This window comes from Panonychus citri, unplaced genomic scaffold (genome assembly GCF_014898815.1).
Source record: "Panonychus citri isolate SS breed McGregor unplaced genomic scaffold, ASM1489881v1 Contig00142, whole genome shotgun sequence".
Lineage (NCBI taxonomy): Eukaryota > Metazoa > Arthropoda > Arachnida > Trombidiformes > Tetranychidae > Panonychus > Panonychus citri.
In genome coordinates this window covers 518,850-541,044 of record NW_026515547.1, presented here as the reverse complement: position 1 = coordinate 541,044, position 22,195 = coordinate 518,850, and the positions used below count along the sequence as shown (strand labels likewise).

Genomic DNA, 22,195 nt, shown 5'->3' with positions numbered 1-22,195 from the left:
CATTACTCTAATCGTTACAACAATTAACTAATCAATGAGTAAAATCAATGTTGTTCAATCTTTTACCAGGAAAGTGCAAATGGAAACAAAGTTTTCTAGTATCGATCTGTTGATTGTCCAATATTTTGATCGCCATTGATTTGATTATTTTCGTTTTTCAATGGTGCTGATTGTTTAGTTTTCTTTGATTTTCGTGAACAACAACTTTTAATTGTGTTAATTATCTTTGGTGTTGTATCAAAGAGAAATATTAAACACGAATAGAATGAGAAACCAAACCAAATTCCCAATGTTCCTCCAATGGAGGCAAAATAATACTGGAAGGTCAATGAGGGCGAAGTGTTGACCGCTGTATCGGGCTTCGTTGGTGGATAAATGTGAATGATTAACTTTTTACCCGAATGAATTGATTGTCGAGGTGAATAAAGAACTGCCAAGCTGAAATCTTCGGAATAACAATCAGAAGTACCACAGATTTTGTTACAATTTTCTGATAATCTTTGAATGAATCCTTGATAATGTTCCCGTTCCTTATAATCATGAAGAATTTTATTCTCATCGAATGATCTGATTATCGCATATCGAGGGATTCGTGAGGTTTTATTGATGAATCGGAAAACCGAACAGTTCTGTAGACAATCCTGCCTTGAGATGTAAGGAGTCTCCGTGAAATCGGTACAATTTGACTGCCATGGCGATGGTAATGATCTTCGTGAGGTTTTATGATAGGAAAGTCCATAAATTTTGGCCTCACCATATTCAGGGTACATTTCAAGTGTCGTCGCCTCAGGATCCCAGGAAACCTCGTTCGATGAATGGGCCATGACCGACATAACGGTAACATTCAACAAGTGGCTAAGGTCAAGGTATAAAGCCAAGAATCGGGTATTCTGAAAACCGGGAATCTTAATACCATCATAAGGAAATTTAATCGCTTTAATTGTGCTATTAATTGGATGCCAAATGAATTCATTGCAAATCATTTGATTGAAAATATATTCGGTAAAATATGAATGGTCACAATTTTCGAGCTTCAATTGATCGTTTAAATATTGACAGGCCACAATTGAAATTTTGAAAGGAGGTAAAAGTTTGAAAATCTCTTGTAGGGTTAAATTGAAAACCAAAGTAGGACCTAAATTCAGATCAGAATTGATTAGATTGTTAACAATCAAGTTAATCATCGTGTTACCATTGATTCACCTTGAGTATAATCATGAATGATGGCACTTTCGGTCCAATTGTTATATTGTGGCTCTTGTTTACGAATTTTATCAATTTCATCACTTAAGTGTGGATGAGCTTTCAACAATTGGGTTGAATTAATTGTTGAGAGAAGATCAAAACAGAATGAAAAATTTGGAGGTTCCACAAAATCTTCAATATGATCGGAAACTGATTCGATTACTTCATGTCTCAGATAATCGGCTGTCAATTCATGAATCTGATCGAAACACTCGATGAACGCATAAGTGAATAGTCCAATTCCAATCAATCGACGAAGGAAAGTAAATGGTGAACATCGACATTTACTCTTGTATTAGAAAAGAATCAGAATAATTGATAGTTGTCATTAGAAAATGGAAACAATCAAGAAATTAAATCTTACCTTTGGTTTATCTGGTTTACTTTCGCTCATTGCTGACAATTTAGTTGATTGCAATTTATTTAATCCATCAAGTTTTGAATAACCTTTTACTTTGACCATAACTTAATCGTTCTTGGGAAAACTGATAATTAAACCTGAGATTAGCTGAATGATGATTAAAGGAATTATTTCAATTATGATTGGCTAATTTTTTAGATAATTTCGGGAATTAAAACTTGTCTTAGTTAATCATCTTGTGACTATTTCCTAATCATTAATAAAGTGGACAATTAATCGATAATGTTTCCAATAACAACCAAGATGATTTCTTTTTCATAAATTGTCACGATGTCCAAACTAATTTACTACAATCAATTACAACAACCAGTTGATTGTCATAATGTTAATCATGATCGTTGATTAATCATTGAGAAAGAAAATGTTTTTGTCAAAATAATTTGAATTTGTTTGTAAAAAAACATACAGGGCGTTTCTTTTACCAACAACGGCTATTTCACTGCATATCTCAAGAACTAAAAGTCACATGAATGTCAAACTTGACCAGAGGACTCAACAGAATTGCCCGCTCGACCCTACGATTTTCAAGGTCATTGAGGTCATTTCTCGAAGGACACGTTTAAAAGTCGTTTTACGGTCTTCTGGTCAAGTTTGACATTCATGTGACTTTTAGTTCTTGAGACATTTAGTTAAATAGCTGAAGTAGATAAAAAGCCCTTTATTGAAATCGAATTTTCTTCACATTTTCAGAGGTTTTCCAAATTTTCTATTCTCTTTCTCTCGCTCTAAATTGGCTTATTTATCATTAATTCTCAAGATAAATTTTCAAAGCAAATTTTATTCTCATAAGCATTTTACAACTTGGCAATCACATGGTGATGACCATGGAAGGTTTAGTAAATTTGACTTATTCATTCGCTGTTCACACTGAGGCAGAAGATGAGGTTGCATCGCATAACTTTCTAGGAGATCGACATTTTATTTCACTCTCATTTAATTTACGAAATTGTTAAGATAAATTTTCAAATCAAATTTTATTCTCATAAGCATTTGACAACTTGTTCAATCACATAGTATACCCATGGAAGGTTTAGGTTAGGTTAGATTTACTTATTCATTCGTTGTTCACAATGAGACCCTACGATTTTCAAGGTCATTGAGGTCATTTCTCGAAGGCCTTGTAATCCGTTCATCACAGTCACTCCAAAATAAAATTTGAGTGGTGATTTTATTTGCATAATCATGATAATAATGATAATACTTATTGATGTATAAATCATGTTTAATTGTCTTGACTTCTTTAATCACAATTATCATACAAAACTACATTCATATATTACTTACCCAATTTAATGATTAACTATTTGATTGTCTTAACAATTAAAATGGTCTCTCTTTCAGGTTTAGTGAACCATTGATTTGATAGTATTAATATACTGTGATTAAATCGACTATTTGATTGATTGCAATTGTTTAATCATCTAATGAATCTGAAAAGAATCAGAATTAGGCTTTATAATAACTGTTACAATTGGTTAATTGTTACTCATTTTGGTTAATTGTAAAAGTAATAGTTACATATGGATGAATGAAATTGAATTCAGGTCGATCAGCTTGGATTAATCAAAAAGATTCATTGTCTGACAATTTAAGCTTGGTTAATTTTAAATCATTCTGATGAAGATGATACTCATTTTGATCATGAGCTAATTAACAATTAACATCAACCATCAACGATGAAAACGAAATCACCTTTTTTTTTGTTCAATATCAAAGTTAATGTGATGATAATATAACATTTGATGAGAATAAAAGAAAAACAAAAAGTTAATTTATCCAACAATCTAATTTGAAACTGAACAATTTAATTGTTAACTCAACAATCTAAATAATGGTGATGACTATTTAATATCAAATAGTATTCAAAATAACAGTAAATTAATATTACTATTTCGTAAACAATTAGTATTAATATCAATGATTTCATCATCTTATACAAGGTGAAGATTGAATCAAATTAAAAATAATCACAATTAGAATTTGAGTTTTGTTATAATTAACAAATTATTATTGAAAATGAATAAAAAAATAACAATTAAATTAAATTGTAATGCACATTAATGGTTAAGTTTTATGGCTGAAAAATATAAGGTGCATTTGCATAGAGAGATAATAATAATTATCATAACAATATAATAACAATCATTCATCATATGATAATAATATTAATCGGTTAATGATATATAATAATAATATGATAATAATAGTTGTATATTTATGATGGAATTAGTTTTTAAAGATTTTGACGTTAAATATATTTAAGCGATTGAGTGTTCAGGTCGGGAAAGGGAAAGTGGCCTAGTAGGGTGACTATTTGATACTTGCTACTTGGTTTACTTGGTATTTCAGTTAACAATATAATCTAAATTGTTACACTTTCGTTTGACTATTAAAAGTGTTTGCGATATAATCAGTTGAGCGTTTCAGTTTTTGACAGACTTGCAGTTGTTTGTTTGTTGTTTTAGGAGAGAAAGGTTGATGATCAGGATAATGATAATGATAATGATGATGATTATGATTATGATGGTGGAAAACAAAAAGAGTGAGTGAAGATGAGAGGAAGGAGAAAGTATATTAAGGTGATTACAGGAAGGATTGGTCCAAATTAACCAATTTGATTGAGTAAATGAAGTTAATGATCAAATTGTAAGTAAAATAGTTCGGGATTTACGACGATATTTTGAGTCCATTTAAAATTAGGGTATGCAGGCCACTAAAGTAGAACCATTAAGGGAGTGAGTGAGTGAGAGTGAGGGGATAGGGATGGAGTCTGGACCTAAATCAGGTTCAAATCACTGCAGCAATAACGAAGTGCCCAAGAGATCAGCAAGAGAGAGAGAGAGAAATGAAAAAATAGATGATGATGATGACGAAAAGAAAGTAAATAAAAGTCGGGCCAAGATGCTTTTATAGGAACAGTGAATTAGGTTAGTTCGGTGCCGAATCGTTTTTGTTATTATTACTTTCTTTATATATCCTGATATAATAAAGATCGTGAAAGCACCTCAATTGACAAACGAGGATTATGTTTATTATGTGATGAATGAATGATGATTGTCACCCTGAAGAAAATCTTTTTATATCGATTTTTTCTTCTTCTTAAAGTAACTTAGATTTCTTTTTATATTGATTAAATTTGATGGTGATGATGATGATTAATGATTAGTACCAATCGTTGTATAAATTGTAAACATGATAAGCTTGTTCAGATGGAGAGGATTCTGATGGTGTTAATGATGAAGGTGCTGATGGTGATGAAGAAGATGATGAATCTGAAGATGAAGGTAAAGATGAGGTTCCATTGATGGATTCATCTTCGGTTGCAAACATACCTGGTTGAGTGGCCTGAAGTGATTCCATTAGACGATCATTTGAAGGTTCATAATAATGCTCTGAATCCTCACAGGCGATTGAGGTTTCGTTTTCAACACAAACTAAATGGGCTTGGTCAAAGAAAGCATTGTCCGAACAGACGAAAGAAAATCTTTGGTAAACAATTGAATTGCCTGAAGGCTCACGAACCGGATAACAAAGATGAAACATTTGACAAGAACGTGAAACATCAGCATAATAACCATACCGACGCTCGAAGCATGAGAAGGTTCCGTTCAATGTACTATTGGCATCGTCGACAACACCATAACCAGGTAAGTTAACGAAATCAAATTCCATTGTACCATTACCCTCAGAATCGCCGGTCAAAGGTTGACCACCAACACCCACTTCCAATGGTTCAGCGGCAGTTGCTGAGCCACCGGCGGTTCCGTTAACTGGGATTAAAGGTCGCCCAGGTTCACAACGAACAACCAAAATTAAACAGAAAACTAGAAAATCAAATGAAACAATCAACAATCAATCATCACTTAGTCTAATGTATCGTCCAAAAAATATGATTAGTTTATTTTAAAGAAATGATTAGAAATTAGAAAATTTGAAAAATCAATTTACCTGCGACAACTTTTAATATGTACATCCTTAAATTGTTTGATTAAATCAACAGGTAGGTGAAAGTTAAACAGAGTTAAAAGTTATATAAATTGTTAGAAAAGTTGTAAAAGAGGTTTCTTGTTGTAATTTAATCGAGTAGACAGAGAAAGATGAACAATTAACAAGTTGATTGATCACAATCACTGAAAATAAGAAAATCACCAAATCAATGAATTAAAATGAATGAATTGTTATGATAAAAAAGGTAAAATGAAAAATGAGTTACTTATGGAAGCTTAAAGATGCCTTTATATCAGTTCTACTTTCTTAAATAATCATCATCACTTACACTTGATTGTCACTTTCTCTCCACCTCCATCAACACAAACACACACACACCATCATCTCCATCAACACCGTACCAACAATTTACCGTTAACTCCTCTCTATCTGTTTCTCTTTCTTTCTCTCTCTCTCTCTCTCTCTCTCAACAAAAGTGCATAGTTGAATGGAGTGGGTGGGAAATCAACGGCAACATCAAATTGCAGGTAAAAGTTGACCTGAAGCAAGTTGTCCAATTTAATTAGGTCAAAACTAAGCTAATTTCAGTTTCCCTCTCTTTTGTTGTTACTATCATTATGATCATCACTTAATTATCCTCTTTCTATTGACAATATATTCCCTTTCCAATCTAATCCAATCTGTGGATAATCTAAGGATTTGCCACTTTAAATCTTTAATTATCAACCACCTACATAATCATCACGAGAGAACGATAATTGTTTGATAACTTTCACTGAATTTATTCACTTTCTTCTTGGTTTACTGCTTTACTGACCTAAGGTCAATGAGCTTCTCACACTCTATTATCATTATAATTTGCTGTTGTTTTTGATAACTTTCACTGAATTTATTCACTTTCTTCTTGGTTTACTGCTTTACTGACCTAAGGTCAATGAGCTTCTCACACTCTATTATCATTATAATTTGCTGTTGTTGTTGTTCAAATTGTTTAAAGTAATTCTAATTAAAGAAATCACTCTCATCTCAACTAAATATATTTATTTTAATAGCGAGTGAAAATTATGATTGACATAATGGATGTTAACAGGTTCAAGTTGCCCTGAATTTTGGTAAAATCACTTCACCAAATCATGAAAAAAAAAGATGAGAATTGATGACGATTAAGAAACAATTTAAACTGTGTGATTTAATTGCTCTCAATTGCCTAGAGCTTCAAAATTAAACTTTCAAAGGGACGATTGTTGATAAATCATGTTAATCTTTAAGAAATGGTCAAGATTTTAGTGATTTAAATCAGCCACCCAAGAGAAATGAGTTACAATGACCTCAGAAAGTAATTAAGATCAAACAATTGACTTGGTGAGAAATCAGAGTGATTGTGTAAATTGTTTGATTCTTAGATTAAATCAGTTTAAATTATCTTAGTCGCTTGTCTATACAGTTTGGTTATTGTGAATAATAATGAATGGACAAAATTTGAAAATTTGATTATTGATTTATTATCATTTGGTTAAGGGGCATATTGGGCTTTGCTTTGGGTTTTGGCGATGGCTTGATTATCATCATTATAATTATTATTATTATGATATTTAGAAGATACATTTTCAATTTGATTTTCATCAATTTCTTTTCCTCTCTTTTTGATTAATGTAGTAAATTGTTTCTCTTTTTAAGCTTCTCAGGTTTGTAGTTGGACATTAACAATAGTTGTTTGCCACTTTTGTTTTCTTCATTCCAATCAATTGATATAATTGATTGTTGTGCAAAGGTGATAATCAATTCAATTAAAGAAAAAATCATTCAATTTCTTATAGTTGTTGTTATTACTGGGTTGTTGTTTCTTCTACTGCTGTTGATTCAGTTTCGGTTTCGGTTTCGACTTCGATCTGTGTTGTTGTTTTTGTGCCTGTTGTTTCTGTTTCCGTTTCTGTTTCTGTTACTTCAACAGCCTCTGTTTCTGATGATAATGTTTCGGGAATTGTTTCTTTCTCTTGTGGTGATGCTAATGGAGTTTCATAATTTGGAGATGATGATGATGATTGAGTTGGTGACATTACTCCCTCTTCATTTATTGTTATTGTTGGAGATTTAATTGGTGATGAAGGTGATTTTGTTGCTACTGTAGTACATTCAGAGTCATTGTTATTGTCTGTGGCTTCTGTTGTTGTTATTGTTGTTGTTGGAGTTTGAGTTGGAGTTGTTGGTGTTGATGGTGTCGAGTCATCTTGATTCATTAGACGTTGTCTATTGATTAGATGTTGATACTCGCTTTGCCATTGCATCTTAATCACTGTACATTGATCTTTATTGTGCAAAATAATGTTATTCATTCGAGATGTTCTGTAACCACAATTATTCAAACAAGCGTAATTACCATCACTTTCATTAGGTGAAAAAGCACTTAATCGACCAGATTGATGTCTTATATGGAAACAACATCCATTAATTGTAAAATCGAAAAATTCACTTGGTCCTCTAGATTCCAGTAATCCTTTCATTGTTCTTTCCTCAGAATCATCAATACCCAAAATAACCCTTCTCTTCCCAATACTATCTCTTTCTCCATCAACATCCATATCAACATCCACATCATTATCATCATTAGAATCACTTCCAAAATGCATCAATAGTGGACCCGAATCAACAACTCGTTTACTCATCTTGAGTATCGGTTGAGGTGATGAAAGTGATTTACTCGGACTCTCCAATGAGGCTGGCCTATTTATGGGTGTTCTCTTACGTCCAGATAAACGTTTCTCTTTCCTTTTCTCGCCCATAAATGAAGTAGATTCCGAATCATCATCATCACCATCACCATCCTCATTTTCTTCATCTCGAATTACTTCAATTGATGTACCGGGAGCAAAATTAACTCTCTTCTTTGAAGGTGTCACGAAATCAGATGAGAAAACATCTTCTCGAATTGATGATTCGTCCGCACTTGAAGATGTTTCAATCTCAGTGTCCGACTTTCGTTTCCTACTACTTCGTGTACTACGAGTCTCTGAAACTGGAGTATCTAAATTGTCATCTCTTTTCGGTGATTTTACTGGACTTGAAGGTGTAACAAACAGATCATCATCATCGTTTGATTGAGCTGAACCAAGAGTAACTGTTTTCTTGGAAGGTGTCACAAAATCAGCAGAGAAAATATCTTCTCGATTTGAAGATTCATCAGCACTGGAAAAAGTTTCAATTTCAGTTTCTGCTTTTCGCTTCCTACTACTTCGAGTACTACGAGTCTCTGCAATCGTATTTTGTGTATCACTTGCTGTCGCTGTCGCTGTCGCTGATGCTCCAACAGTAAGCGTTTCTTTAGTTAATTGTCATCTTTCTAGGAGATTTAACTGGACTCGAAGGTGCAACAAACAGATCATTATCATCGGACAACTGATCGAGAGCGAAATTAACTTTCTTTTTAGAAGGTGTTACACAATCACCTGATACAATATCTTCTCGTACTGGTGAAGATTCAACTTCACATTCTGATTTTCGTCGACTGCTACTTCGTGTACTCCGAGTCTCTGGAACTGGAGTTTCTACAACTGATTCTTCACTTGGTGTTGTTGCAGAAACATTATCATCGATTAAATTAGAATTAGAATTAGTTATTGTTGATAGAGTTGAATTTTCATCTTTTTTAGGTGACTTAACGGGACTTGATGGAGTAGCAAACAAATCATTATCATCGTTTAATTGAGCTAAAGCAATGTTAACTCTTTTCTTGGGAGGAGGAATACAAGATGTTGTGTTTGTGTTTGTAGTTGTAGTTGTTGTTATGTTTGTAGTGGTCAAGGTGGTTGTTGTTGTTGTTACTTTTACTGGGGAATTAGGTTTCACTGGAGAAGTTATTTTTACTGGTGAAGTGACAACTCGACCAAGTTGAGGTACAGCACCAACTTTAATCATTGATGGAACTCCTGATGTCGATAAACTTTTATCATTACTGGAAATTACTCTTGAATAATCTTTACTGACCACTGACGATTTTGATGGACTCAAAGGAGTTGTAGTACTATTGTTATTGTCACAAGTTTCGTTAGTATCATTATGATCGCTAGTAACAATTGGCTCAGAAACTTTTTTGGCTGATCGAAGTGTTGGAACATTAGAAACAGTCGGTGGTTTAACAATAAGTTTAGATGAAGCAAATGTTGAAGTTGCACCGTTGTGGTCGCTGGGTACAAGTGGTGGTGGTGAGTAGATGATGATGATGATGAGGTCGGAGAAACAGTCATCTCAGAATTCGTTGTCAGTGTTGTATCATCGACAGAATCAACAGGTAGATCAATCATATTCGAATCGCTCGTCGTAACATTGTCATCAAGTTCTTGAGACCATTTTCTTCGATATTTTCCTCATTTAAATTGTCACCAGAATCAAGCATTGCATCTCAATTCTAACAGTCACAAAATGGAGGTAGAAGCATTTTCTTTGAAAAATGGGAGGAGCCACTTGTCTCTTTGAGATCAACTAAGTTTTCAAGTTATTTTATTACTTTTGTTAATTGATTGAACAAAATTTTGGTATTTAATTAGGTTTCAGGGTTGTAAGGTCAATATCAGTGTTAGAAGTAGTGTTTCGGTTGTTGCGATTGTTTTTTTGATTGGAACCAATGTTTCTGATTCTATTAGATTTGTTGATTCGATAATATCTAACTCGGTGGTTGTGATTGATTCTGTTGGTTCAGTCGAAGATTTTTCCATTAATTGGTCAACAATCGATGAAACAACTTTGTTAATCAAAATCTTATGATGTACCATTACATTTATTCTCATGTTTATCATGGATAATTGCTATGTCCGCATCTCGTCTTTTGGTGAGCTTGGCAACGTAAAAAAGTTGCTGTCGAGCGGCATCCAAGTAGTGCGATTATTATTTGTAGAAATCTTTCACTCGCTCATTGACCATTCACCATCTCCACTGTCGAAATAGAGTAATTCTGAATGTAACAATTCCCATCTCAATGGTTTATTGGGACCCCGGTCAAGGTGCAATCCCACGATGGATACTTGTTGTTGATTAATGGGCATATCATTCATTTCTCCTTTCACATTTTCGTAAACAGATTTGTCAAATGAAGCAACTGGATATTCTTCTTTCACTAATGTCCAATCTAACTCAGAAAACAAATAAAAATCACATTCAAAAACCATGATTTATGAACAATCAGAAAAGTTTTGAAAATTCTCAATGAAAGAATCAACCGGTGGCTCCTCCCACTTTTCGAATGAAAAACGATTGTAACTCCACCTTGTAGATTTTGTGACTGTTAGAATTGAGATGCAATGCTTTTTTGTAATCTGTTTATTTCTTTGTTTTGATTGAGTATTTTTTTTCTTTTTCCTTTTTTTTCAAAATTAACGAAATATTTAAAATGTCTAGTGAACCAACTGATCAACAGGTAACCGAAATTAGTGATGAAAGTGGCCAACAGATTCTCAGTTTATTGCAAGTTCAGGGAGATGAAGGATCGGGTCATGAGACTATCCAATTGGTAACCACTTCTGGGGATGGTGAAGATATTGATGGACAAGAGTCTTTACTTTTACAACCTGCGATCGAGGTGAATGGAGAGAGACATGTTATCTGCAGCAAGAAGATCCTAATACTGGAGGTTTTGGTTTTCTTCAAGGTGAAATGGAGAAACAGTTTGTTTACCACCCGAAGCATTAAATGCAAATATAGTTCAAATGGATGATGGAAGTGGACAAGTTTATACACTTCTCCGATTTATCGCTAATAATAAGATCTTCTTTAGCATCTTCATGTAATTTACTAACTGCCTCACTTAGTTTACTGTTTATATCACAATTTGACATTGAATTTATCCTTCAACAATTGATGCATTGCTGAAGCTTCGGCTTCCGAAAAGTTTGATGTTGTTGATGTTGTGGTTGTTATTGTTGTTGCGATACTTGTTGATGATGTTGATGTAATTGGACCGATGTTGATGTTAATGTTGATGTTGGTATGGATATTGATGCTGATGCTTCATCTGATTCATCTATTAAATTTGCTGATTCAATTAAATCTGACTCGGTGGTTGTCATTGATTCTGTCGGTTCCGTTGAAGTTGTCGCCATTAATGGTCCAACAACCGATTGAACAACTTGAGTATCAGAGGCTGATGATGTTGTTGTAGCGATGAAATTTTCCTCCGTCATCAGGGTCGCTCCTCCTTCAACAATTGTCCCATCAGATTCAGAGACCACCATAACTGATGAATCTTCTGATGGCAAAGCAAGTGTATAAACTTGTCCACTTCCATCATCCATTTGAACTATATTTGCATTTAATGCTTCGGGTGGTAAACAAACTGTTTCTCCATTTTCACCTTGAAGAAAAACCAAAACCTCTCCAGTATTAGGATCTTGGGCTTGCTGCAAGATAACATGTCTCTCTCCATTCACCTCGATCGCAGGTTGTAAAAGTAAAGACTCTTGTCCATCAATATCTTCACCATCCCCAGAAGTGGTTACCAATTGGATAGTCTCATGACCCGATCCTTCATCTCCCTGAACTTGCAATAAACTGAGAATCTGTTGGCCACTTTCATCACTAATTTCGGTTACCTGTTGATCAGTTGGTTCACTAGACATTTTAAATATTTCGTTAATTTTGAAAAAAAAGGAAAAAGAAAAAAAATACTCAATCAAAACAAAGAAATAAACAGATTACAAAAAAGCATTGCATCTCAATTCTAACAGTCACAAAATGGAGGTAGAAGCATTTTCTTTGAAAAAATGGGAGGAGCCACTTGTCTCTTGTAGAGATCAACTAAGTTTTCAAGTTATTTTATTACTTTTTGTTAATTGATTGAACAAAATTTTGGTATTTAATTAGGTTTCAGGGTTGTAAAGGTCAATATCAGTGTTAGAAGTAGTGTTTCGGTTGTTGCGATTGTTTTTTTGTGATTGGAACCAATGTTTCTGATTCTATTAGATTTGTTGATTCGATAATATCTAACTCGGTGGTTGTGATTGATTCTGTTGGTTCAGTCGAAGATTTTTCCATTAATTGGTCAACAATCGATGAAACAACTTTTGTTAATCAAAATCTTATGATGTACCATTACATTTATTCTCATGTTTATCATGGATAATTGCTATGTCCGCATCTCGTCTTTTGGTGAGCTTGGCAACGTAAGAAAAGCATTGCTGTCGAGCGGCATCCAAGTAGTGCGAAGTTATTATTTTGTAGAAATCTTTCACTCGCTCCATTGACCATTCACCATCTCCACTGTCGAAATAGAGTAATTCTGAATGTAACAATTCCCATCTCAATGGTTTATTGGGACCCCGGTCAAGGTGCAATCCCACGATGGATACTTGTTGTTGATTAATGGGCATATCATTCATTTCTCCTTTCACATTTTCGTAAACAGATTTGTCAAATGAAGCAACTGGATATTCTTCTTTCACTAATGTCCAATCTAACTCAGAAAACAAATAAAAATCACATTCAAAAACCATGATTTATGAACAATCAGAAAAGTTTTGAAAATTCTCAATGAAAGAATCAACCGGTGGCTCCTCCCACTTTTCGAATGAAAAACGATTGTAACTCCACCTTGTAGATTTTGTGACTGTTAGAATTGAGATGCAATGCTTTTTTGTAATCTGTTTATTTCTTTGTTTTGATTGAGTATTTTTTTTCTTTTTCCTTTTTTTTCACAATTAACGAAATATTTAAAATGTCTAGTGAACCAACTGATCAACAGGTAACCGAAATTAGTGATGAAAGTGGCCAACAGATTCTCAGTTTATTGCAAGTTCAGGGAGATGAAGGATCGGGTCATGAGACTATCCAATGGTAACTATCCAATTGGTATCTGGGGATGGTGAAGATATTGATGAGAGTCTTTACATGTTATCTTGCAGCAAGCCCAAGATCCTAATACTGGAGAGGTTTTGGTTTTTCTTCAAGGTGAAAATGGAGAAACAGTTTGTTTACCACCCGAAGCATTAAATGCAAATATAGTTCAAATGGATGATGGAAGTGGACAAGTTTATACACTTGCTTTGCCATCAGAAGATTCATCAGTTATGGTGGTCTCTGAATCTGATGGGACAATTGTTGAAGGAGGAGCGACCCTGATGACGGAGGAAAATTTCATCGCTACAACAACATCATCAGCCTCTGATACTCAAGTTGTTCAATCGGTTGTTGGACCATTAATGGCGACAACTTCAACGGAACCGACAGAATCAATGACAACCACCGAGTCAGATTTAATTGAATCAGCAAATTTAATAGATGAATCAGATGAAGCATCAGCATCAATATCCATACCAACATCAACATTAACATCAACATCGGTTCCAATTACATCAACATCATCAACAAGTATCGCAACAACAATGGCAACAACCACAACATCAACAACATCAAACTTTTCGGAAGCCGAAGCTTCAGCAATTGCATCAATTGTTGAAGGGATAAATTCAATGTCAAATTGTGATGATATAAACAGTAAACTAAGTGAGGCAGTTAGTAAATTACATGAAGATGCTAAAGAAGATCTTATTATTAGCGATAAATCGGAGATAACTGTTGATGGGAATAATATGAATTATGGGTCAGCTGTGATTCAAGTTCAAGATGCAAATTCGACCACTTCTTTGGATTCCCTTGTAGCCAATGCGATGCTGGCTGCTGGTGAAAGTAATTATGTGATTATGACAACGGGAGAAGATGGTGAACTACCGAAAGAAATAAATTTAGCCGATGTAATAAATGCTGGTTCGGCTTCTGGACAGACGATATTTCTTCAGACAAGTGAAGGTTTAGTTGCATGTCAAGCGGCGACAACAGGGGAAGATGGTTCTTTGCAAATAGTAGCCGATGGATCGGGAAATGCGATCGCTGTTAGTAGCAGTTCCAATTTAACACCTTCATCATTCTCGGAGACAACTTTAGCTTATACATTGTCATCAACATCTTCTGGGATTGAATTGACACCGGTAACTAACGTTGTATCGGCAGTGAATCCATCGAATACATCAAATAGAAATAATCAAGTGACAAGTGTCTCATCTCGTTCCCGATTATCTCGTCAACCTAAACCACGAAGTAACTCGTCACAAGTATCTTCCTACCATCAACACCAACTCTGTCATCATCTTCCCAATCATCTGCATCCACATCTGCATCTGCGACCACATCCACATCATCTTCGTCTTTATCAGCATCAACATTAGCATCAACATCGGTCGCAACCACAGCAACATCAACAACCATAGGTGAAACTTTACTTCTTCCCTCGAAACATTTGGATTCATCAACAAGTCTCTCAATCCAAACCAGTGATCTCAATAGCAGTAGTAACAGTAGTCTAAATAACAACATTAACATTAACATTAACACTAATACAAATAGTAATACAAATTCTCGAAGGAGAACCTTGACCAGTAGGGGAAGGTCGAATATTAGTGTTTCCATTACCCCATCATCGTCATTATCAACCACTTCATCTTCACCCATCATCCCAGTCCAACCTGATGCGATACATTCTTCCTCTTCAGATTTCTCCAACCTAACAAAATCTTCTGCATCTGAAACTACAGATTCTTCAATTTTGACGGAAGGTGTTTCCAAACCGAGTCAACTGGCTGCTTCTCGACGGACATACAGCAAGAAGAACAATATTGTTTGGCTCAATCCCGAAACTACTTCTCTAACTAAACGGGCTAATTCTTCCACTTCAACTTCCTCTCCCTCTTCTTCTTCTTCTTCTACTACTTTAACAACAACAACAACAACAACAAAGGAAATAGAAACAAAAACAATTTCTGATTCTGGTGACAATTTAAATGAGGAAAATATCGAAGAAAATGGTCTCAAGAACTTGGATGACAATGTTACGACGAGCGATTCGAATATGATTGATCTACCTGTTGATTCTGTCGATGATACAACACTGACAACGAATTCTGAGATGACTGTTTCTCCGACCTCATCATCATCATCATCTACTCTCACCACCACCACTTGTACTCCAGCGACCACAACCGGTGCAACTTCAACATTTGCTTCATCTAAACTTATTGTTAAACCACCGACTGTTTCTAATGTTCCAACACTTCGATCAGCCAAAAAAGTTTCTGAGCCAATTGTTACTAGCGATCATAATGATACTAATGATACTAACGAAACTTGTGACAATAACAATAGTACTACAACTCCTTTGAGTCCATCTAAATCGTCAGTGGTCAGTAAAGATTATTCAAGAGTAATTTCCAGTAATGATAAAAGTTTATCGACATCAGGAGTTCCATCAATGATTAAAGTTGGTGCTGTACCTCAACTTGGTCGAGTTGTCACTTCACCAGTAAAAATAACTTCTCCAGTGAAACCTAATTCCCCAGTAAAAGTAACAACAACAACAACCACCTTGACCACTACAAACATAACCACAACTACAACCACAAACACAACAACATCAACAACAACATCTTGTATTCCTCCTCCCAAGAAAAGAGTTAACATTGCTTTAGCTCAATTAAACGATGATAATGATTTGTTTGCTACTCCATCAAGTCCCGTTAAGTCACCTAAAAAAGATGAAAATTCAACTCTATCAACAATAACTAATTCTAATTCTAATTCTAATTCCGATGATAATGTTTCTGTCTCTGCAACAACACCAAGTGAAGAATCAGTTGTAGAAACTCCAGTTCCAGAGACTCGGAGTACACGAAGTAGCAGTCGACGAAAATCAGAATGTGAAGTTGAATCTTCACCAGTACGAGAAGATATTGTATCAGGTGATTGTGTAACACCTTCTAAAAAGAAAGTTAATTTCGCTCTCGATCAGTTGTCCGATGATAATGATCTGTTTGTTGCACCTTCGAGTCCAGTTAAATCTCCTAGAAAAGATGACAATTCAACTAAAGAAACGCTTTCTACTTCTGTTGGAGCATCAGCGACAGCGACAGCGACAGCGACAGCGACAGCAAGTGATACACAAAATACGATTGCAGAGACTCGTAGTACTCGAAGTAGTAGAAAGCGAAAAGCAGAAACTGAAATTGAAACTTTTTCCAGTGCTGATGAATCTTCAAATCGAGAAGATATTTTCTCTGCTGATTTTGTGACACCTTCCAAGAAAACAGTTACTCTTGGTTCAGCTCAATCAAACGATGATGATGATCTGTTTGTTACACCTTCAAGTCCAGTAAAATCACCGAAAAGAGATGACAATTTAGATACTCCAGTTTCAGAGACTCGTAGTACACGAAGTAGTAGGAAACGAAAGTCGGACACTGAGATTGAAACATCTTCAAGTGCGGACGAATCATCAATTCGAGAAGATGTTTTCTCATCTGATTTCGTGACACCTTCAAAGAAGAGAGTTAATTTTGCTCCTGGTACATCAATTGAAGTAATTCGAGATGAAGAAAATGAAGATGGTGATGGTGATGATGATGATTCGGAATCTACTTCATTTATGGGCGAGAAAAGGAAAGAAAAACGTTTATCTGGACGTAAGAGAACACCCATAAATAGGCCAGCCTCATTGGAGAGTCCGAGTAAATCACTTTCATCACCTCAACCGATACTCAAGATGAGTAAACGAGTTGTTGATTCGGGTCCACTATTGATGCATTTTGGAAGTGATTCTAATGATGATAATGATGTGGATGTTGATATGGATGTTGATATGGATGATGATGGAGAAAGAGATAGTATTGGGAAGAGAAGGGTTATTTTGGGTATTGATGATTCTGAGGAAAGAACAATGAAAGGATTACTGGAATCTAGAGGACCAAGTGAATTTTTCGATTTTACAATTAATGGATGTTGTTTCCATATAAGACATCAATCTGGTCGATTAAGTGCTTTTTCACCTAATGAAAGTGATGGTAATTACGCTTGTTTGAATAATTGTGGTTACAGAACATCTCGAATGAATAACATTATTTTGCACAATAAAGATCAATGTACAGTGATTAAGATGCAATGGCAAAGCGAGTATCAACATCTAATCAATAGACAACGTCTAATGAATCAAGATGACTCGACACCATCAACACCAACAACTCCAACTCAAACAACAACTCCAACTCCAACAACAACAATAACAACAACAGAAGCCACAGACAATAACAATGACTCTGAATGTACTACAGTAGCAACAAAATCACCTTCATCACCAATTAAATCTCCAACAATAACAATAAATGAAGAGGGAGTATTGTCACCAACTCAATCATCATCATCATCTCCAAATTATGAAACTCCATTAGCATCACCACAAGAGAAAGAAACAATTCCCGAAACATTATCATCAGAAACAGAGGCTGTTGAAGTAACAGAAACAGAAACGGAAACAGAAACAACAAGCACAAAAACAACAACACAGATCGAAGTCGAAACCGAAACCGAAACTGAATCAACAGCAGTAGAAGAAACAACAACCCAGTAATAACAAGAACTATAAGAAATTGAATGATTGAATTTCTTTAATTGAATTGATTATCACCTTTGCACAACAATCAATTATATCAATTGATTGGAATGAAGAAAACAAAAGTGGCAAACAACTATTGTTAATGTCCAACTACAAACCTGAGAAGCTTAAAAAGAGAAACAATTTACTACATTAATCAAAAAGAGAGGAAAAGAAATTGATGAAAATCAAATTGAAAATGAATATTGTATTAGATTGTACTCTAAATATCATAATAATTATAATAATGATAATCAAGCCATCGCCAAAACCCAAAGCAAAACCCAAAACCTAAACTCAAAAACTTTAACCAAATTTGTACATGATAATAAAACAATTAATTTTGATCTTAATCGCTGGATATCATATCTCGAAATCAATTATTCTTAATCTAATTGTAAAACAAAATTTTCGACACTCTGAATCTCTTATTAATTACTTATCGAAAAGCCAAATATTGAGTCAATTTTCAAGTAGAAATGTCTACTAATCAATGGACTTGTGATTCAAATTAACAAAATAATCGCAGTTTGATAGTTAATCTCAATTTACAATCAACAATTTGACTCTGTGACACATTAACTAAGTGCATTTAGTAAACCAAATGGCTAATTAACAATCGACAATCAATTCGAGTTGTTAGTCGTCATTAAAAATAATTAAATCAAATAAAATTATCTTCAAGATGAATGTAAACAATAAGATTTATCTTATTCTCATTTTTTTCTCAAAACACAACAAACTAAAAGTACAATTTACAAATCTAATTGTTTCACTTTCTTCATTCAATTAACCACCATTGTTGAATTAAATGTCTTCTTTAACCATTTACCAACTAATTTGATCCTAATCAATGCAATCAATTTTCGATCAATTTTCTACAATTAGTTAACTTTAATATCTGTGAAAAGCTTTTTATCTTATCCCTTACAAACAAAACCATCGAAAAGAATTAAATTCAATTGTTAATTGTAAATTGTTCGTTTCTTCACTCGTTTAATCTTACAATTTTTAATTCTTTGAGGTTAAGTGATTAATTGGAAAAATTGTGTTAATTATGAAGGATAACAAATCGGTTTGGAATAAAATCTTCGCCATTCGAGAATCGTTTTATAAACATTTCCAAGGCGAAGTTACAACTCATAATGTTCAGATTCAGTCTGAGTGGTATGCGTTTTCTCATTGGATTTATGTGATTTACCGTAAATCATTTGCTACTCGTGAGGAGCGTAAATCGTTTGAATATAATTTCATCCAATGTTCAAGTAACGTCGAAAGGGTCAATTGTTTCATGGACTGTCAACCGATTCAGGCTAAATTTGCCAAATCTGCTAAAAAATTGTGGTACCAATCGGATTTACCATCGAAAAGAGGACTTCAAGCATTGAAGAAATGGCTTATCAAGAATAACTTTTTCGCCAATGGTTCAACTAATTGTAGCACCGGTTTCGATACTTTGATTGAGAAAGTTGAAGATCCTTTCGCTGAACTGGAAAAATTAGCCAATCCGGAAGAGGAAATTGAAGAGATTCTTATTAAAGGTCCACCCGTTTGGGAAGATTATGTTGAAAATGATTCTCTTCGAGGTGTTTCCAATCTCGTTCAGTTGGGTAATCATCCAGTTAAACGAAGACAATTGTTGGCATCAGCTGATATTCCCAAGGGTTCGGTAATTGCTCGAGAAGAGGCTCTTTGTGTTTGGTTGGCACCGATTATGTATGACACTTATTGTTATCGGTGTCTCTGTCCACTTCCAGAGGTTCGATTGACCTGTCAAGGGTGTAAAATGGTCAACTTTTGTTCAACTGATTGTTTCGATTCGGCGAAAAATACTTTCCATGGAAAAGAGTGTAATTACATGGGCATGTTGAAACATCTTTCAATTTTCCATTTTACCCTTCGAATGTTACTTGCAATTGGCCCGAAAAAAGTTGTCGCAGCTTCAGTGTCCAAGTTTATGTCCTCAGCGAATCCTCCAGAAGATGAATTCTATCCCTCATTCGAGGGAGGTGATGATGTTTCTTCATTTCTAAACTTAGAATCTGGTGTTCAGGGTGTTTCGAATTCGGATATGTTGACATTCTCATGTACTGCTTTATTCTGTTGTCATTTACTTCGAGAAATGTCCTTCTTTGATGTTGCATTTCCGGAGAAACCGTTATTCTGTTCACTCATCTCAATGATGATTCTCATCTCTCGAAATATATTCACCCTTTATGATCACACTTTCCGAATGCTGAAAGTACCTGAAACAAGTGATCTGATCATTGAAGGCCCAGGTAAAGAGATTGGCCATGGACTGTTTTACAAGACGTCGCTCTTTAATCATTCTTGCAGTCCAAATGCTCACGCTGTCTTTTTCGGTGCTTCAATTGTGGTGATAACAACCAAAGACATTGGTGCCAAAGAAGAGATAACCATCTCTTATGGTGCGAAATATCCTGAGATGAAATTTGAAGATCGTCAGGTTAAACTACGAAACAATTTCTATTTCAATTGTCTTTGCGAACAATGTGAAACTGAGCTTATTGAACGGGCACGAGTAAAGACTTGCGATCAATGTTTCGATTCCCTGTACCAGAAAATCACCTCTGGTCAAGTTTATGTCAACGAAACCGGTGAAATCCTCCCAAAAGATCAAGAAGATGATAATGGCGATTCGATTAAAGATCAAAAGTGTTCCGATTGTACAATTTTAGTAAAGAAGAAACACCAATGGGACAAAATTCGAACTCTTGGTTTGGAATATTATGCAAAGGCTCGGAAATTGATCCACAAAGAGGAGTATAAAAGAGCGATTCGTTATTTGAACAAATCGTTGCAACAATTTACTGAAGTCGATGATCTTTGGTACATGTTTCTTGTTCGAGATGATTTGGTCACTTGCTTGAGGGCTTTAGATGAGTACGAGGAAGCATTTGAACATTGCTGGGAAAACTTGAAGACCAGAGGTGATCTTTATGAAAAAGATTCTGCTACTTATGCAAATCAGTTGCTCATTACTCTTGAATGTGCTAAAGATGCTGGAGTTGCCGCTTGTAAGGATAAGATTGAATCGATGACCGGTGAGAATGTTATTAAAACAATCGTCGATTCATTTAACGAGCTTCATGATCAATTATCTAATCATCAAGGTAAATTTATTGAGCACAACAATCAGCATTATATTGATTTTTTAACCCGTAAAGATGAATACACTAAATGGCTAAAAGATATTGTTCAACAAAGTACCAACATTGACACAATATACAATATCTCATGAATCAAAATGACTTGAAATCATCATCATCTCCAAATTATGATTACTTAATCATCAAAATTGATTCCAGAAACATTACCATTAATATTAATCGAAACAACAATCCAATAATAATAATAATATAAGAAATTTAATAACTTTGAAAGTTTTTCTTAAAATTGAATATCTTTACACAAAAGTCAATCATATTTGATTGAAATCCTAAACCTAAACCCAAAAACTTAAACCAAAATTTGTAAATGATAATAAAACAATTAATTTTGATTTTAATCAATGGAATCATATCTCACTCGTCTCGAAATCAATTAATCTAATTGTAAAACAAAAATGTCGACACTCACTGAATCTCATCATCGAGCCATCTAAATGTCTATTAATCAATCGAAAATTTAAATTCAATTCAGATCAATCGACAATTCAAACGAAATAATCGCAAGTTGATAGTTAATCTAATCTTGACTTAATCGATGATTAAATCTTTTAATCCAATTAGACTTGATACATTTCGTTTACAATAGATGGCGATCTATTAATGATACAAGTAACTCCAAGTCTCAAATTACCTTAAACTTGATATTAGCCAATAAGCGAATTGAAATCATGTGAATTTTTCGTTCTCTCTCAGTGTCAACATTATTGGCATTTCGACAACATTTAGATAAACTGAAAAACTCATAATTGTTTTGGTTAATGACGCTGAGAAGAGGACGAGGTTGAAGTAAAAGGCTATGGAGTAGGAAGGAAGTGAAAAAAAACCTCGAACGTTGTAAAAGTTAATTTTAACTTTTTTCTTTTTATCAACGATAAAATCGTATCATGAGATTCAGTTTATCCAATTTTCAGTTCAAGTTCATTGTTTACTTAT

General features: G+C 34.4%; 5 protein-coding genes across 7 annotated transcripts; 2 read left to right on the top strand and 3 right to left on the bottom strand.

Moving 5' to 3' along the window:
• Positions 1-95: 95 nt before the first annotated feature.
• LOC128395940 (uncharacterized) lies at positions 96-3,523 on the bottom strand. 3 transcript variants are annotated; one of them, XM_053356436.1, is made up of 5 exons: positions 3,185-3,523; positions 2,951-3,096; positions 1,610-1,753; positions 1,204-1,534; positions 96-1,135 (listed from the first exon to the last, which is right to left on the bottom strand). In XM_053356436.1, the coding sequence occupies exons 3-5, from the start codon at positions 1,706-1,708 to the stop codon at positions 96-98; spliced, it is 1,470 nt and encodes a 489-aa protein (XP_053212411.1). In that variant the 5' UTR covers positions 1,709-1,753; positions 2,951-3,096; positions 3,185-3,523. The 3 variants fall into 3 exon arrangements, with proteins under 3 accessions (XP_053212411.1, XP_053212409.1, XP_053212410.1); XM_053356434.1 differs by having other exon boundaries at positions 2,951-3,523; XM_053356435.1 differs by lacking the exons at positions 2,951-3,096; positions 3,185-3,523 and having other exon boundaries at positions 1,610-2,211.
• A 189-nt stretch (positions 3,524-3,712) lies between these two features.
• On the bottom strand, positions 3,713-5,963 carry LOC128395942 (uncharacterized). The gene is made up of 2 exons (XM_053356437.1): positions 5,615-5,963; positions 3,713-5,490 (listed from the first exon to the last, which is right to left on the bottom strand). Exons 1-2 carry the CDS (start codon positions 5,637-5,639, stop codon positions 4,829-4,831), a joined length of 687 nt encoding a protein of 228 aa, XP_053212412.1. The 5' UTR covers positions 5,640-5,963; the 3' UTR covers positions 3,713-4,828.
• A 1,129-nt stretch (positions 5,964-7,092) lies between these two features.
• Positions 7,093-12,339, bottom strand: LOC128396048 (uncharacterized). Its single transcript, XM_053356569.1, has 4 exons — positions 11,536-12,339; positions 10,514-10,737; positions 9,058-9,794; positions 7,093-8,930 (listed from the first exon to the last, which is right to left on the bottom strand). Exons 1-4 carry the CDS (start codon positions 12,217-12,219, stop codon positions 7,441-7,443), a joined length of 3,135 nt encoding a protein of 1,044 aa, XP_053212544.1. The 5' UTR covers positions 12,220-12,339; the 3' UTR covers positions 7,093-7,440.
• A 974-nt stretch (positions 12,340-13,313) lies between these two features.
• Positions 13,314-18,424, top strand: LOC128396047 (serine-rich adhesin for platelets-like). The gene is given in 3 exon segments (XM_053356568.1): positions 13,314-13,391; positions 13,480-14,721; positions 14,724-18,424. Coding segments are annotated over 3 exon segments (4,644 nt in total). The 3' UTR covers positions 18,048-18,424.
• Positions 18,425-19,128: 704 nt separating this feature from the next.
• Positions 19,129-21,333, top strand: LOC128396046 (uncharacterized). The gene has a single exon (XM_053356567.1). The coding sequence runs from the start codon at positions 19,129-19,131 to the stop codon at positions 21,331-21,333; it is 2,205 nt and encodes a 734-aa protein (XP_053212542.1).
• Positions 21,334-22,195: the final 862 nt, after the last annotated feature.

Coding starts and splice junctions, on each gene's coding strand:
- LOC128395942 (XM_053356437.1), bottom strand. CDS start 5,639: ATGTACATATTAAAAGTTGTCGCAG. Junction 5,491..5,614: donor CATATTAAAAGTTGTCGCAG/GTAAATTGATTT, acceptor TTGATTTTCTAG/TTTTCTGTTTAATTTTGGTT.
- LOC128395940 (XM_053356434.1), bottom strand. CDS start 1,708: ATGGTCAAAGTAAAAGGTTATTCAAAACTTGATGGATTAAATAAATTG. Junction 1,535..1,609: donor GTAAACCAGATAAACCAAAG/GTAAGATTTAAT, acceptor TTCTAATACAAG/AGTAAATGTCGATGTTCACC. Junction 1,136..1,203: donor CATTCATGATTATACTCAAG/GTGAATCAATGG, acceptor ATCTGAATTTAG/GTCCTACTTTGGTTTTCAAT.
- LOC128396046 (XM_053356567.1), top strand. CDS start 19,129: ATGAAGGATAACAAATCGGTTTGGAATAAAATCTTCGCCATTCGAGAA.
- LOC128396048 (XM_053356569.1), bottom strand. CDS start 12,219: ATGTCTAGTGAACCAACTGATCAACAGGTAACCGAAATTAGTGATGAA. Junction 9,795..10,513: donor GGTGAATGGTCAATGAGCGA/GTGAAAGATTTC, acceptor ACTTGTACCCAG/CGACCACAACGGTGCAACTT. Junction 8,931..9,057: donor ACGAGAAGATATTGTATCAG/GTGATTGTGTAA, acceptor AATTAACTAAAG/AAACGCTTACTGTTGGAGCA.